The following is a 16,530-nucleotide window of genomic DNA, read 5'->3' as shown; positions in this document are numbered from 1 at the left end:
ATGAGAAAAAAGAAAATAATCTAAAGTAGTGGAGAGGAGAGATTTGACTCTTGTTAGATTTTTGAAGAGGGAACTAATGTTATAAAGAGGAGAAAAATCAGCTGTACAATAAAAGTTTAAAAACTGACTTGAGGCTCTTTCTGAAGAAGAAGAGAGCTGGATGCTTTGAGAAGGAAGAAGCTTCTTGTCCTCCAAAGAAGGATATAGTAGAACCACAGAAGCTACCAGGTGAAAGGTTATCAAATAAGGGCAGGAGAACAGAAGAGTAGTAGTAATTGGTAATTCCTTGGTGGAGAATTGAGTGTCAATTTTCTTTAATTATTTCTTGGATGATTGTTGTTAAGATTCTTTTTTTGATCATAGCTTTCAGTTAGTCTGATTATTTATCATTTTCTCTTCTTGATCTGTTCTCCAGATCTGTTGTTTCTTATAAGATGTTCCACTTTTTCTTTTTTTTTTTATTATTCATATTTTGTTCAATTATTTCTTGATCTCTTATAATTTTACTGGCTTCACCTTGCCCAATTCTAATTTCAAGGTGTCATTTTCTTCCTTAAGATTCTGGATCTCTTTTTCTAATTGGTTGACTTTCCTTTCATAATCTTCTTGCTTTTCTTAGATTATTCTTTTTATTTTTTCCTCCTTCTCTGTCATTTGGTTTTTAAAGCCTTTTTAAAGATCTTCTGTGAATTCTTTTTGGGCAGCTGTTCATTTGACACTACTCCTTGGGGGTAGAAAGGGGTTTCTTTACTTCAATATCCTCCTCTGAAAATGAACCCTAGTCTTCTCTATTCCCATAATAACTTTCTGCAGTTGGATTCTTTCTCCTTTGTCTGTGCATTTTTTTTTTGTGGTAACAGCTTAATTTTTGTAATCACCTCTATTCCTGGGGTATGGAGAATGATGTCTCTTTCCCCAGATCTTCATTTCTCCCCTCTAGCCTGGAACCAAAGCCAAATCCTCTCATCTCTTCTAAGTGCCCACAGCCAGGGGCTTTCTGCCCTGCTGCTTCTGCACTCACTGAGCATGTGTTCCTTCTCGACCCCACCCCTCTCTGTAGCACAGCTGGGTCTGGTGTTCCTTGTCAGCAGAGGTTCCCTTGATTTTCCCGGGATCAGATGCCCAACTCCCCTTGAAATGGACAAATGAAATGGACATGACAGCAAAGCCAATTATAATTTGATAGGAGTGTTTATTAACCTCCGTGACTGCCTCCCAGTAGGGAAGACAGCATTGAGTATTCTGTAAGATACACTTATATAGAGTTAGGTGTTGCTAATCAACAAAATGTGGTTCCAAGGGGGGGTACCATTTCTAGTGAAGCCTTGATTACCTAGCAAATCCATGGATACAAACATAAACAGACCTGAATCTGGGGCATGTTTCTAGTAACACAGGTGAACCGTTCCCTCACTATTATGGCCTATTAGGTGGTTTCCAGGGACCCTGGTAGGGGTCCCCTTCTAGCAGGTTGCAACTGGGAGGGAGCTTTGGTGTATAATTTCTGATGGGTACTTCACTCTCACTATCCTGGAGGTAAAAGTTTAGGTGGCTGGGGTGGAGGCAGCCTCTGAAACCAACCAACCCCAGGGCTTGCCTCTTCTTTCAGGACAAGCCTGGATGTGTTTACTCTTCCCAGGGACCAAATCTCATCCTGGGATTTTTCTTCTGATCTTCTCAAATTATCCCAGGAAGACCCCATTGTGCCTCTCTTCTTATTTATTTTTACCCAACACTTTGTTTGCCCTAATGTACTATTTTATCTCTTTTTGTGGGGGAAAATCTCGAGAGCTTGAAATTTTCTGACCCACTCTACCATCTTCCCAGAATCCTTTCCCCTCCTTAGAATGTGATAGGGAAGGAGAAGTATGGGTATAGACCGATTCACACAGACACGGACACAGACACAGACACCGACACCCCCCACACACACCCAGATTTGGGAAAAGAGGATGTTGCCATTCAAAGGAGATACTATAGATAAAATTCCATATACTAAAGTGGTAGATGAATGGGAGTTGCAAAAGAATGACATTCTGAACTCATGAAGACAAACTGTTCCAGTGAGGAAGAAAAATTGCATTTGTCTGAAAAGACCATTATGGATGAATAGGGAACTCACCACTCAATTTAGATTTAAAAAAGAAATGTGCAGGAATTGAAAGCAGGGGCAGGTAGCAGAAGATGAACATGAGCATGGCATGGAGCTGTGGAAATAGTGCTTGGCATAATAATAAAGCCCAGAATGTTCTAAAACTGGCAAGGGAAGCCAAGGACAACCAAAACAGGTTTTATTTTTAAAGCTGTTTTAGGAGAAAAAGAAAGATCAAATAATGAATAGTCTAGTTGCTCTGGGGGATGGGAAGGGAAGAATGAGATAGTAATAACTAATACCAGAGAAAAGGGAGAGCAATTCTGTTCTTATTTTTGCTTCCAAGAATGGCCTTCACACTGGAAATGACAAAAATGACTAGCAGGGAATTGATACCAGGATAAGTAAGGGGTTTAGTAAGAGAGCACCTGGCTGCCTCAGGCGCATTTATGTTACCTGATACAGATGAACTACATCCACGGGTATTTAAAAAATGGCACGCAAAAATGTGATGGTGGAGTTTATTATTTAAAAGATTTATTATTTGAAAGATCATGGAAAATTAGAAAACTGGAAACATGGAGAATCATGGAAAACAAGATGGGAGGAAGTAAAATGTTGTACAGTATTGACTTTCAAGAAAGGAGAGATGACAGAATCTGTAAACTGTAGTTAATTGAGTTTTTAATCTCTGATTCCTGAGAAAATTCTAGAATAGAGCATTACAGAAATAAATATCTAGAAATGGATGCAGTGAGAACAAAGAGTCAGCCTGACTTCCCGAGGAGTAACCCATGCTAGGGTGATCTCACCTCTTATTTTGACAGGATTATTAAACTAATAAATGAGATGAATTTTGTGGGTATAGTTAAACTTAGATTTTGCCAAAGCTTTTGATAAAGTAAATTCATATACTTTATGTGGAGAAGGTAGAGAGGTAGGGTTTCACAGGTGGGGAACCTATGTCTTTGAGGCCACATGTGTGTAATGTTAATGGGATTTAAGTCTTCCCCCACCATTAATAGGCCTCAGGTGGAGCCCATTAAGGGAAGCTTGCTTAGGGGAGGCTTGCTTGTAAGAAGGCTTTCACACCTTTTCCTAATTTCTAATTAGGCCCTGAGTCACAGGGTTGTGATGCCTCTAGCCTCTGAGCAGTGTATAAATACTCTGAGTTGGTATTTTGCTTGGGGGGGGGGGTCTTGCTTATGAGAAGGATCTTGTGATTTCCAAGTCAAGATTCTGAGTGCCTGTATGTTCAGAGCTCCCTGATTACTCATATGTAAAGGCTCTCTCAATCCAGGGATGTATGTAAAGTATTTAGTTGATTCAGGCAGTCAGAGCTCTGTCTGTTGGTCTTTACTTCTATTTGTATTTTCTCTGAAGTTCAGGGTGCTGACTTGTCCCCTGAACTAGTGAATGTAATTAAAAAAGATAGTTGACCCCTTAAACAGCTCTCTTTCTTAGTAAAGCAGATCTAAGAACCTGTGCCAGCATCGATCCTGGGGATGCCAGTGTGGTTGCTGCTACAATGTAGCCCTCTGGGTCCTTAAGTGTGGCCCTTTGACTGAATGTAAACTTTATAGATTTAGGCAAAGGGCCACGCTTATTTGTTCTGTGAAGTTTGGATTCAGTCAAAGGGTCACACTTGAGGTCCTAGATGGCCACATGTGACCTCAGACACAGGTTTCCCACCCCTGGCTTAGACAGTATTACAATTAGATGGATTCAGCACTGGTTAGCTGGATAGACTCAGTAGTTGTTAGTGGTTCAATATCAACATGGCTAGAGGTCCACAGTAGAGTACCCCAGGTATATTTAGTTGACTCTGTGCTGCTGGTTTTGATTTGTGCTTGCTACCTTGTTATAATATTAAGACAACAAGACAGATAAACTGAATGTTTGCTCTTTTGCTTTGTTGCCACATAGACTATTGCTTTTTTTTAAGTTTTAGGGGAAAACCTGCTTTAATAATGTGATGGAATTGTCTAGGGAACAGAATGTGGACCTTTCTGAGTTGCCTCTCTTTATCTATTGCCTAGCATATGAAAAAGAAATATAAAGCAGTTTTAATAGCAAAATATAATTAGAAAAGCAAATCTGCTGAAGGAAATGAATGAATTCCAAAAACAAATATAAATGACTTTGAGATTATTTGCGATTATTTTTATTACCAACGCCATTGCTTCCCTACATTAGATGATATAGAAATGGTTGTAATATTGTAATTTGAACAAAAAAGAAATAAATAATCATGGTTTAAGGGGGGAAAAATATAGGCATACAGGAGGGTAAGTCTCCTGAACGTTACGCTACAAAATCTACAGGTCCTAATTTTTTTGTTAAATTTTACTTTGAAATTAGCTTCCCTGCTGCCAAACCCAGATGTGTGTGGATAGGAAGCTCTACTGGTTTATTCATAATTAACTTGGACACCTTGGAATTAGAATCTGTTTTACATTTTAAAGGTAAGCTCATAAAGCATCCTATAAATTTACTTGATGATTTGAATACTTTTCTTTGATGTGATATAAGTAGAAGGCATAATTATTTTACAGAAAATATACTACTTCATTATAATTTACCTTATGAAGCATGCTAGCCAATGCAATTTGAAATTAATGTCTCTGCTCTGTTCAACTTATTAGAGATAACTTATTTGTTCAGTATTCATATTAAAAATTAAAAAAATTTCTCCATTGTTTGTAAATTTCACTTTTTTTTTTTCAAATTAAGATTTCAGTAACCTCAGCATTAAAGTTGCTGGATCATGTGCAATAATGAGCAAGGCTGCTAATCATAAGGTGAGGGAAGAAGCATTTAATGACATTCCTACAAATATTTTAATAATTTACTTTATATTGAATTTTTAAAAAGAAGATAGAATTATCTGACAGTTTAAAGGTTAATCTAGTTACTTGCTAGTTATTGGTATAAATAATTAACTTGTAAATCATGTGGGATATTGTGCCAGTCACTTAACTCCCTACTACTCAGTTTCTCTAACTGCAAAATGGGAGAGTTAGACTAGATAATTTGTAATGACCATTTGGTACTTCCTGATTGTTGAGTTGAATTGAGTGATTCTGCCTCTTTTTGTAGTCATGATTGTGGTAATAAGTATGCATGTATCACTACATATTGTGTTTGTCAGTGTCTCCATCTATGGTTACCTGATTCTGTCCCTACAGGTTTTCTGTTTGCTGACATCTTTGTTTGGAAATCAAATTGCTCTGTTGGAAATTAATCTTCTTGCACTCATGTTATCACAGCGTCATGATATGAGAGAGACTCTTTCAGTTATTGCCAGGTACTTTCCAAGCAATGCACATTCAGTGGGTATTTCTCAAGAGACAGACTTTTAAATTCTTTGTTTTTCCTAAGAGATTTAAGTGAACTTTATCAGTTGTGATATTTTGCTATGTTAGTACAGAGAGAAGTTCTCGTTCAGAGTACTGAATTATTTTGTAGATTCCTATACTACACAATTTAATTTAAAATAATGCATGTATGTATGTATGTTTGTATGTGTATATATATGTATGTGTGTATATGCATACTTACATATGGATAGATTTCAGTAGAGAACAGTAATTCTTATTAAAATATATAATGAATGTGACTTGGGAATATCAGGCTGAGACCAATCTTTTCCCATTTAAAAAATCACAACTGTATACTATAAAGACCAGTCATTTGTTACTATCCTGAAAGATTTACATGTAGTAGGTACTCAATATCTATTTAAAGTTATCATATTAGTGACTACTTTTATATTTAATAATTTAAAATTTGTTTTTAGTTCCTGTGTCCTGTCAACCTCTCCACTCTATGTTGCAAATCTTAAGAAGAAAAAGACTAATTTACCTAGTCAAAAGAAGTGTGGTTAGTATAAATATTTCTTGATTTTCTGGAATGGAAAATTTGTGCTCCAATGGTTTGCTATAGAATTAAAATGTTAAATTAGATTATTCTCTTAGTTAATTAAGATGAATATATATCTATATGTGTATGTATTTAATATGCTAGATTTCTTAACTCAAAATTTCATGTTTTCTTTTTTAATGTTTCATTATATTTTTATTTACTATGCTAAATATTACCCAATTATATTTTAATCTGGTTCAGCCCCTATTTGGGAGTTTTGCAGCTACTAGAGTATTTTAAAAAATACAAATATCATATTTTATAAGAGAAGATTAGATCTTTTACCTATTATTTAACTTAGAAAAACTAGAAAGATCTATGATTTTGTAAGGAATGACTCCTCTTGCATTCAGTACAGATCACAGCCCCTCATATTCCCTCACCCTTAGTGATTCTTATTAATTTCCCTGTTAATCTATCATAGAGGGTCTGTCTAGTGGAAACCTTTAGCTTTTTTATTATCATAGTGGTACCATTGTAAGTCTTGGGTCATTCAGTCAATAAACACTTATTAGATACATATGTGTAATACCTTGTAGTCAGTTCTGGGGATTCAGAGAGAAAACAAAAAATAGTCTGCCTCAGAAGCACCTTACTTGTTCCTGGGTGGTTGGGAGATATATAATTTACATAGATTAACCTAACAGAAAGTAACTTGAAGTAGAGAACATTAACATCTATGAGGCTTCGAGTAGAAGTTGCCAGTTGAGTAGAGTTTTGAATGAAACTAAGGATATTACTAGATGGAAATAGAGAGAATATTCCAGGTGAACAAGAAACAAGAGGCTAACCTTTGGAGGGAGGAGGCGGAATGCTAAGTTTGGCAAACAGCAGGTAAATTGATTAGATTACTGAAAATGTGAAGGAGAAAAATATTAAAGAAATATTAAAAGGTAGGGTGGAATAAGATTTTGAAGGGCTTACAGTTCCAGATTAAGGAGTTTTTATTTTATTCAAGAAGCAAGAGGCAGCCATTGAAACTTTTTGAGCCAGGGAGTGGCATGGTCTGATTCTGTGTTTTAGGAAGATTATTTTGGGAACTGTGTAGAGAATGGATTGGAGAGAAGAGAAAGTAGGGGAAAGGAGACAATTTAGGAAGCTATTTCAATACACCAGGAATGATTTAGTGAAGGTTTGAACTAGGATGATGGCTGTGTGAATAGAGAAATGGAGATGGAGGTGACATGTTGTGGAAATAGAAATGTCAGGACATGGCAGCTGATTATAAAGAGAGAGAGAATAAAGAGTCAAGAATGAATCTGAGGTTAAGGATCTGGGTGACTAGAAGGATGGTGTTGCTTTCAATAGAAATAAGCAGGCCATCTGTTATCCTTCAGTCTTTCTTCTTGATCAGCCCACTTTATTTTCTCATGGATAATATTTTTGATATTGACTTTTGGACCACTTCTCACAAATCATTAATGGTGTCATGTTGCCCTTTTGGCCCACTGAGTTACACTAATTCTTTTTGAGTTACTTGTAATTTTAATTTTTCTGAGATACTGTTGCATGATTTATAGGCAAATAATATAATATAAAGAATGTTGGTCTTAAAAGAGATGGAGGTTTGTAATGGTGAGGAGTTACAGATCATTGAAAATGCCACATAATCTCCCATATCCATTTATGCTGGATATCTTCTTTCTGCTACTTAGTCATTGGCTTAGATCATTCTTCATATATAGTTCTTCTTTAAACTGAGAAATTTGATGACTTAATTTGACAGGTGCTTTTATCTAGCTATAAGACCATAATCTTGGCACTATGTGGACATTATTTTTTCTTCTAAAATATCATTTAAAAATTAACATGGCTTTATCATCCCTCCTTCACATACCCTCCACTTCTCCTCCTCCCTAGTTCCATCCCTGAAATAAAAAAGCAAAACAAATTCTCACATTGGCCATGTCCAAAAATCTATGGATTATTCTCCATATTTAGTCCCTTACCTCTCTGTCAGTAAGTGGGTATCATTTTTTTTAAACAATGGTTGTTATAAATTGTTCTGATTCTGTTCCTTTACTCTCTGTCACTTCATGCAAGTCTCACTAGGTTTCTCTCTAGTCATCCATTTTATTATTTTTATGGCACGATAGTATTCTATTACATTTACCATAATTTATTTAATAATTCCCCAATAGATGGATACACCTCTGATTTTCTGTTGTTGCTGCCAAAATTGCTGCTGCAAATAATTTTGTACATATGAATTCTTTTCTCTTTCTTTAATGTCCTTGGAGTATAGATATTACCTGGCCAGTAGGTAACTAACTGTTAATTAACTTTTTCGGCAGAGATTGAAAATACTTTCCAGAATGGTTGGACCAATTCACAGCTCCACCAATAGAGCCTATTTCGATAAGCCTGTTTTCCTGGAGGTCTTCCCATAATTTTCCTTTTTCCTTTTCTGTTATCATTGATAATCTGATTACTTTGAATAGTGAGTCCTTAACCTGGTAGCTTGGGTCTTTGGGTTTACCGACACTATGCTTTCAGTTATTTCAGACTTGTCCAAGTCTTTGTGACCCCATTAGGGGTATTCTTGGCAAAGATGCCAGAATGGTTTGCCACATTTCCTTCTCCAGCTCATTTTGTAGATGAGGAAACTGAGGCAAACATTGTTAAGGATTAAGTGATTTGCCCAGGGTCATACAACTAGGAAGTATCTGAGGCCAGATTTGAAATCAGGAAGACTGGTCTTTCTGACTTAAAGCCCAACACTTTATCCACTGTGCCCCCTGGCTGCCAGAACCCTGTACTACCTTGTTCATTTCTTTCTGATTGTTGCATACCTAATCCATTCCACTGACCAACCCATTTCCAATAATGCCTTTTTCAAATGCAATTGGTTTATTGGACACACATGAACACTTCTGTGACTTTTAGAGTAGCTCCTTTCTTTCTTAAAAAGTACATTTATATACTCTGATAGCTCCTCTTCCCTGCTTATAATTCCATTCGCCATCCAACGTGAGGCGAATTCCTTCTGAGAAAGAAAAAAAAAAACCTCACAACAGCTTTACCTTGATCTAGTTACTCATTATTAAAAAATTCAACATACATTTATTAAGTATTTACTACATGAACAGCACTATTCTAGCCATTAGGGACATAAATATAAAAGTGAAGCAGGCCTTTGACTTCAGGATACTATTTCTATCTCATAGTCCACTTAATTCAAAGCAGGTGGTCTTCTCAGTGAGGTGCTGCCCTTTAGGTCTAGATACTTGGGAACTCTCAAAATGAGAACTGATGATTGTCTCATGGTCCAGGTAGGGCATTGTCCAAACAAGTATATGGATGCTGATTTACATTATTTTACTTCAATGCTGATAGCAAGCCAGGGAAGCCTTATATCTGCTGCTAGCAGCAGCACCTCACTTTAGGACCACACTGGAAACAGATATTCTAAATAGATCTGAAAAGCTTTCTCTGAAGAGATTACATTTCATCTTTCCAATGAAAAACCTAAGTCTCTGCTCCTATAATTGGCTGTGGAGGATGATAGAGAGTGAAGAGTCAAGGAAAAACATGCAGAAAAAAGATTCATTGTTGGTGGAGCTGTGAATTCTGGAAAGCAATTTGGAATTATGTTAAGAAAGTGATGAAAATGTCTATACCCTTTGATCCATAATATGAAACATATGCTACAAAGATGATGAAAATAAAAAGACAAATCCCATATACATAATTTTTTTGATAATAAAAAAGAAATGGAAACAAAGTAGATTCCCCTTGATTAGAGGATGATTAGACCAATTGTGGCATACAAATGGATATTTATGATATTTATTAGAAAAGGGATAATTTATGTAAATTCTTGCAAGGAGAAGAAAACAGAAACAGGAAAACAATGTAAGCAATAACTATAATGATGTAACTGGCTATGGAGGGTTGAGAACCTTTTGCATAAACATAATAATTGAATTCATAGGTATTGATGAGATATCCATGGGAGTGTGTAGAGAGAGAAGATGGCCTGGGATTGAGTCTTAGGGTTTATACATTTATAGGAGGCAGTTCCATGGATGATGAATTTACAAAGAAGCCTGAGAAAGGCTAGTTTTCTTTTTCTTTCTTTCTTTTTTTTGTTTGTTTTTTTGGAGGGGGAAGGTAGGGCAGTTGGGGTTAAGTGACTTGCCCAAGGTCACATGGCTAGTTTTTTTGTGTTAAGTGTCTCAAGCCAGATTTGAACTGAGGTCCTCCTGACTCCCAGGCCAGTGCTCTATTCACTGTACCACCTAGCCTCCCACAAAGGCTAGTTTTCTATATGTAGGAAGAGAAAGACTATAGAATAATGTCACAAGAAATGCAGGAAGAAGAGAGAATTCAGAAGGTAGTGGTCAACAGTGACAAATCCTGCACAGAGTTTAAGAAGTATGAGAAATGCCCATTAGATTATTAAATCCAAGAAGTTGTTAGTGACCTCAGAGCAGTTTCAGTCTAGTGGTGGTAATGGAAACCAGGTCGCCAAGTGTGGGTAGAAGGTGGAGTTAATGAGTATAGATAGATTTTCCCAGAAATTTGGTGATGAAAATGGAGGGAGAGATATAAAATTATAGCTTGAGGATTGTACAGTCAATGAAGATTTTTTTTTAAATAGAGGTTTAGTGAGATGTGATCATGTTTGTAGGTAGTTGGTATATAATGAAAGGTTGACAGTTAGGGAGAGAGATGATCAAATAGTAAAGATTTTGGTTGAGTTTGGAAGGGATGGGATAAAGGGCACAAGTAGAGATGTTAGTATTGTTAGGAAGGACTACTTATCCTCTGAGATTGTAACAAAGGAGAGGATGGAGAGTGATGGTGAGGCTGAGGTGATTTGAAATGTGGAATTGAATGATATAAGGAGCTCTCAATGAATGGCTTCAGTTTTTTCAATGGAATATGAGGGGAAGTCCTTTTTTGCTGGGAGGGAAAGATACAGGTTACTTGAGAATAGAAGAAAAAAATTTGGACAGGCAACTGTGGGGAGTTTGACCAAGAATAAATCAGGAAAGAATAAAAATATTGAAAGCAGAAGTGATTGCCTAGTTGAGTGATATCAATTTATAGTGGACTTAATTTGCAAGATTAAGTGATTTCCTTCAGTGCTGTTAACCAGTCTGTAGGTAGAAGCAAACAGAGCCGATAATGGTATCAATCAAGTGTTCAGATTGGAAAGGGATGAGCCATGGTTAGACAAGGAGACAAAAGACTAAAAGTTAGAGGACAGCATGAACCTGAGCTAGCTAATTAAAGTTTCCTGTTTGTGAAGAGGGGAGAGTGAAGCTAAAGCAAGGGTGATAACTTGGGAAAGCAAGGAATTGTGGAGTGAGTGGATTCTGCAGTGAGGATCGAGAATGGATTTTGGGAGGTTGGAGTTCAAGGAGAACCGCCTTCTACCTCTTTTATTATTATTATTATTATATTATTATTAATTATTATTTTTACCTCAAAATCTTATTTAGTCTTATTTTATTAAGATAGACAATTCTTGTTTAGTTTCTTTGAATGTGCCATTAATCCATGAGGATATCTTTCTTGTTTTCTTTTCAAAAATCTCCATTGCTTTTAGTACTTTAATAATTCAGTTTCTCTAGAGTATTTAAAATTGTATATGCAGTTTTGTAGTTTTATGCATTTTAAATTTATGTTAGTTTTCATTTTCTATCTGTGTGTGTGTGTGTGTGTGTGTGTGTGTGTGTGTGTGTGTGTGTGTGTGTGTGTGTGTGTGTAACTGTTTCTCTTCTCTTTGGTGTTTTTTCGTTTATGTTTTCCAGATCCCACTTCCATGTTTATTGTTTTTAGTGGCTTGTGTGAAGAGCCTGGCTCTCATTTCTTTTTAGGCTGATAGCTTGGATTTGTCCCCAATTTATCTCATAACCCATTATTTTCCTGCTATGTGACTTTGAATCATGGAACACCATCAGTCACAATCTTAGCGGAATGAAATTTGCAGGTGACCCAAACTGCTATGGAAAAAATGCATAGTATTTCTGAAGTAGGCCACGGCCAATACTGATGTACATGTAAAAAGTAGCAAAAAGAAGTAGCATCATTCAACATGTGTAGGAGCACAGAAAGTGGTGTGCTGGTTATTTCAGAAGATAGTCTGAGTACTGTCTTTATGTCCACGAGATGTTGTAAGAACTGAAGAATCGCTTCAATGCATTTCCAGGGTTAATGGAAAGATAGGCAAAAAATTGTTAATATCAAAACACGTGGAGGAGTTTGGATCTGTACTGGTTGAGAGAATAACCATACTAATGAAATCATTGATCCACCAAGATAGGTGATTAATACTTTATTAAAATACATTCTTTTTATTAACTAGATATGAAAAAGTTGCATATACCAAATATTAAACAAGATTTGGAGTTGCTGAGTAACAAGTAGGTGAATGATGCTTTGCCAAAACAGATTGTGTCTCAATAACAAGAATTGATTATTAATTTTTTTTTTTTTTGCCTTTTAGAAGGTAATTGGGGTTAAGTAACTTGCCCAAGGTTACATGGCTAGTTTTGTGTGTGTGTGTGTGTGTGTGTGTGTGTGTGTGTGTGTGTGTGTGTATGTGTTAAGTGCCTGATGCCGGAACCAAACTCGGGTCCTCCTGCCTCTGGGGCTGGTGCTTTACAAGAATTGATTACTAATAAGCATTAATTATGTGTTGTCAGTTATTAGATATCAAATTATGTTCCTGCTATTTTGTTCTAGTATTGTGAAAGGTTTAGTTTTCCTAATAAACCATAATGAGTCAAATTTTTTATTGTTGGATTTTCTTGATACAGTGTACACATGCACGTATGCAAATCCATATGCAAATCTATGATAATATTTGATACATTAGATTTTCTTTAGCTATTATTGTTTGGAGTTTGTGATATATTTACTTTTTCATCTCTATGTGGTATTTAGATTGCAAATTAGAGATGGAAACATTTCAATTTTTCCCCATATGGGGCATCTAATTTAGTAAAATAGCATACTATGCTATGCACTGCATTTTCACATAAATTACAGTGTTTGTGTGCCTTAGGAAAAAAGTTTGTGTAGTAGTATTTGTATAAATACTGAATTTTATTATGGAGATAGTAGTTTCTTTGTAGTCAATTGGTGGTTAAATTTCCAAGGATTGACTCTTGTGATTGTTAAAATATGTATTGGTAAGGACTTTTTTGTTTTAAAAAAGTTCATATGGAAAACAAATGAATGTGTCCTACTTAGTCATGCCACGAACCGCAAAAATTGTATTCCTATCTTTACAAAAATACACTTGAAGGCAATATGAATGAAAAATTTAACTAATAAAGGAATGAAAATATAATGTATTTTATTGCTGAAATCAGTTATGTAAAGACTTTTACCATAGTATTGTTTTTAATTAACTTTCATACATTAACTTCATGAGTGTTAGTGTGATATTAAAGACATTCTTATAAAAGTAATTTTTATTTTCTAAAGTTTTTATTGATAACCATTGGTTTTATACCATATATATTTACTGATAATGCTCCTACCTCTGAAACATTTTCCTTACCAATCCCCCATGTACTTTAACCTCCTCCTCTGAAAAACTAAACAAAACAAAAAAGTGAACCCATTTGATAGAGAATTGACTTTTTTTCTGAAAACTATTCATATCCTTTGACCAATTATTTATTAGATGATGAACTCTGGTCTCATATTTTTGTCAATTCTCTATATGTCCTGAATTTGTTGTTGGTTTGTTTCAGTCGTGTCCAACTCTTCTTGACCTCATTTGGTGTTTTCTTGGCAAAAACACTGGAATGGTTTGCCATTTCCTTCTCCAGCTAATTTTTATACATGAGGAATTTGAGGCAGAGTTAAGAGACTTGCCCAGGGCCACACCGCTAGTAAGAGTCTGAAACCAGATTTGAACTCAGGTTTCCTGATTCCATTATTGGAGCTCTATCCATTGCACCATGTAGTTGCTCATATATTCTGAATATCATAGTGTTATCAGACATAGAGATAGCTATAGGCACTGGACCTTTGATTTAATCAGAGGTATTTGTTATAAAGATTTCCCTCCTTGTTTTGACAGATTTTAAAATTCTAACTGCATGGTGTCATTTTAATAATGAGATTATAATATTCCAAACATTTGAATGTTCCTTTTCGATTATTTTAACATAGCTATAAAGTGCACCATAAAAGATCAACCGCTCGTTTTCCACAATAAAGTTATATCATCTGGTTATACATCTGCACCACAGTAAGTAGGAATTAAATTTATTGAAATATTAAATCTTTTTAACTAATTAGAAAGTTAATGTGAAAAAATGAAAAGAGGAGTTGATCTAGGTTCAAATTTTGTCAGTGATACTTGTTATTTGTGTTACAATAGACATGAAATAGTCTTGAGTAAATTCAATAAAGGTAGACTGAGGTACAAGACTGAGCAAAATCAATTTGTTAACAGTGATGCATATAACTGTTAACAAAGTGGGTCAGACTGGCAACTTCAGTAAAGCCAGTGACCCCAATGAGAAGGAAGGGACCCTCTTTTTTCACACACAACAAAGAAGGGGTCTTGGTTGGTGTGGAACATTATGATTGGCTATACTTTATTTTTAAATGATTATTGTTATTATTTTTTCTTTTTGGAGCGGGGAGGGCAGGGCAGTTGGGGTTAAGTGACTTGCCCAAGGTCACATGGCTAATAAGTGTTAAAGTGTCTAAGGCTGGATTTGAACTCATGTCCTTCTATCTCCAGAGCCGGTGCTCTATTCACTGCACCACCTAGCCACCCCTTATACTTTTAAATACAGAATATACAAATACAAAATAATCTAAAATAATATGAGATTAAAATAAATGTTTTGATCTCATTTTGCATTTTAGTTGTATTTTTGAAATACTAGGTAAAGTGAATATCTGTATATTGGATCATTTTATCATTAACATATTAATATTCATAAATATGCTTACAAGGAAAAGTTTTGACTTTAAAATGATAACTAAAATTTACATTTAGCATTCTGGGAATAGAGACTGGGCCTGTGATTTCCTTGGCACAAGTCGTTGCTCTATGAGGAAGCTTCTATCAGTGCAGATCAGTACCTTTTCTGGACCTTAGAGTATTACTTAGAGCATTGAGAGGGTAAGTAACTTGCCCAGAGTCAAACAGCCAGGTTATCTAAGAGGCTGGGATCCAGATTCAGGTCTTCCTGGTTGTAAAACTGGCTTTACTATGTCACTATGTTACTATATCCTTTCATGATACATTTTATTATTTTACATAATCTCTACAAATCAAAAGGATAATTGATTCACTTTTTTGGGGGGTGAGGGGGAGTGGAGAATGACTGTTATTTACTGGCATTTTCCCAAAGTCATGATATTCTAACAAGTCCAGTGAAAGAGGCAGCATGGCAGTGGTGATAGCTGGTCCTCAAGCCAGAAGATCTTAGTTCAAGTCCTGCCTCTGGCACATGTTATCTCTGTGACCTTGGACAAATGTCTTGGATTCTCTAGGTATCTCTAAGAATAGAAGTGACAAAGAAGGTGCTGATTTGCATTTTTAGAATTCCCCCTCATTAGGGAAAGTCCTTATCTCTGTCTGCAAATTGCAGCAAGCCAGAGTTTTTACAAATGTATAGACACATAATTGAAATTATGAGTCAATAATGAACTAGAAGTTACAATGATTAGACAAGTTATTTTAAGTAGGTGTAAATTTAATTCACTTAAGCATTCATCAGGCACCTGCTTTGTTCACAGCACTGATAAGAAGACAAAAGCAAAATATAGTTGTGGTCGTTTACTATCATATTGTCTCACTTTATAAACAACTCAAAGTTTTTGTTATATATTTAATATATTTAGACAAATGTAGCAAATGAACACATGACTTTTCTCAGTGTTGTTGTGAACTGTATATTCAATCCATGTTTTTGAAGTAACATTTTGAAGGTATTCTTTCCAGCAGAGGAACTATGTTTTCACCAAAGACCAACATAAAGACAAATAGTGAAAGATCCTCAGAACTGAAGTGCCATTTTAAATGGTATGTAATACAGTTAATGTAATTAAAAAGCTTAAATGTGAAGTGGGAAACTTCTAAAATGTTTTTATTTTATTCTCTTCAAAATTTTGTTTCATAGAAAGTTCCATTTCCTTGTAAAGTATATGCTAGCTATCTATTTTGAGTGAAATTTCAGATCTCTTTTCACTGGTATAAAGATTTAAAAAAAATTTCTAAATGTCAATTATGGTGTTTGTTCTTAGTGCATTATGAAGTGTAGAAAATTATGTGTCCAGAAATGAGATTAAAATATTTTATCACAAAGCTAATATTAAACTACTTTAAATTATTATTATTATTATTTTGCTTTTTGGAAGGCAGTTGGGGTTAAGCAACTTGCCCAAGGTCATATGGCTAGTAAGTGTTAAGTGTCTGAGGTCACATTTGAACTCAGGTCCTCCTGACTCCAGGGCCAGTGCTTTATTTACTGTACCACCTTGTAGCAGCAAGCACCCCAAGCGTGTCCTCAGGGTTTGCAGCTACC

General features: G+C 35.5%; 1 protein-coding gene and 1 long non-coding RNA gene across 2 annotated transcripts in view; one reads left to right on the top strand and one right to left on the bottom strand.

Moving 5' to 3' along the window:
* Positions 1–16,530, top strand: part of WDR27 (WD repeat domain 27) — a 278,697-nt gene that overhangs the window by 27,647 nt on the left and 234,520 nt on the right. Inside the window, exons 10-15 of the mRNA XM_069070467.1 lie at positions 4,454–4,557; positions 4,826–4,893; positions 5,281–5,399; positions 5,892–5,974; positions 14,156–14,234; positions 15,948–16,028. Coding sequence (XP_068926568.1) covers positions 4,454–4,557; positions 4,826–4,893; positions 5,281–5,399; positions 5,892–5,974; positions 14,156–14,234; positions 15,948–16,028 — 534 coding nt within the window. The remainder of the gene's footprint in view (positions 1–4,453; positions 4,558–4,825; positions 4,894–5,280; positions 5,400–5,891; positions 5,975–14,155; positions 14,235–15,947; positions 16,029–16,530) is intronic.
* Positions 1–16,530, bottom strand: part of LOC138147832 (uncharacterized) — a 59,588-nt gene that overhangs the window by 13,575 nt on the left and 29,483 nt on the right. The gene's annotated exons all lie outside the window — the stretch shown is intronic.

Source organism: Petaurus breviceps, unplaced genomic scaffold (assembly GCF_028583685.1).
Source record: "Petaurus breviceps papuanus isolate PSGF00001 unplaced genomic scaffold, PetGlider_PUasm1.0 90808, whole genome shotgun sequence".
NCBI lineage: Eukaryota > Metazoa > Chordata > Mammalia > Diprotodontia > Petauridae > Petaurus > Petaurus breviceps.
This window is presented reverse-complemented; position numbering and strand designations above follow the sequence as displayed.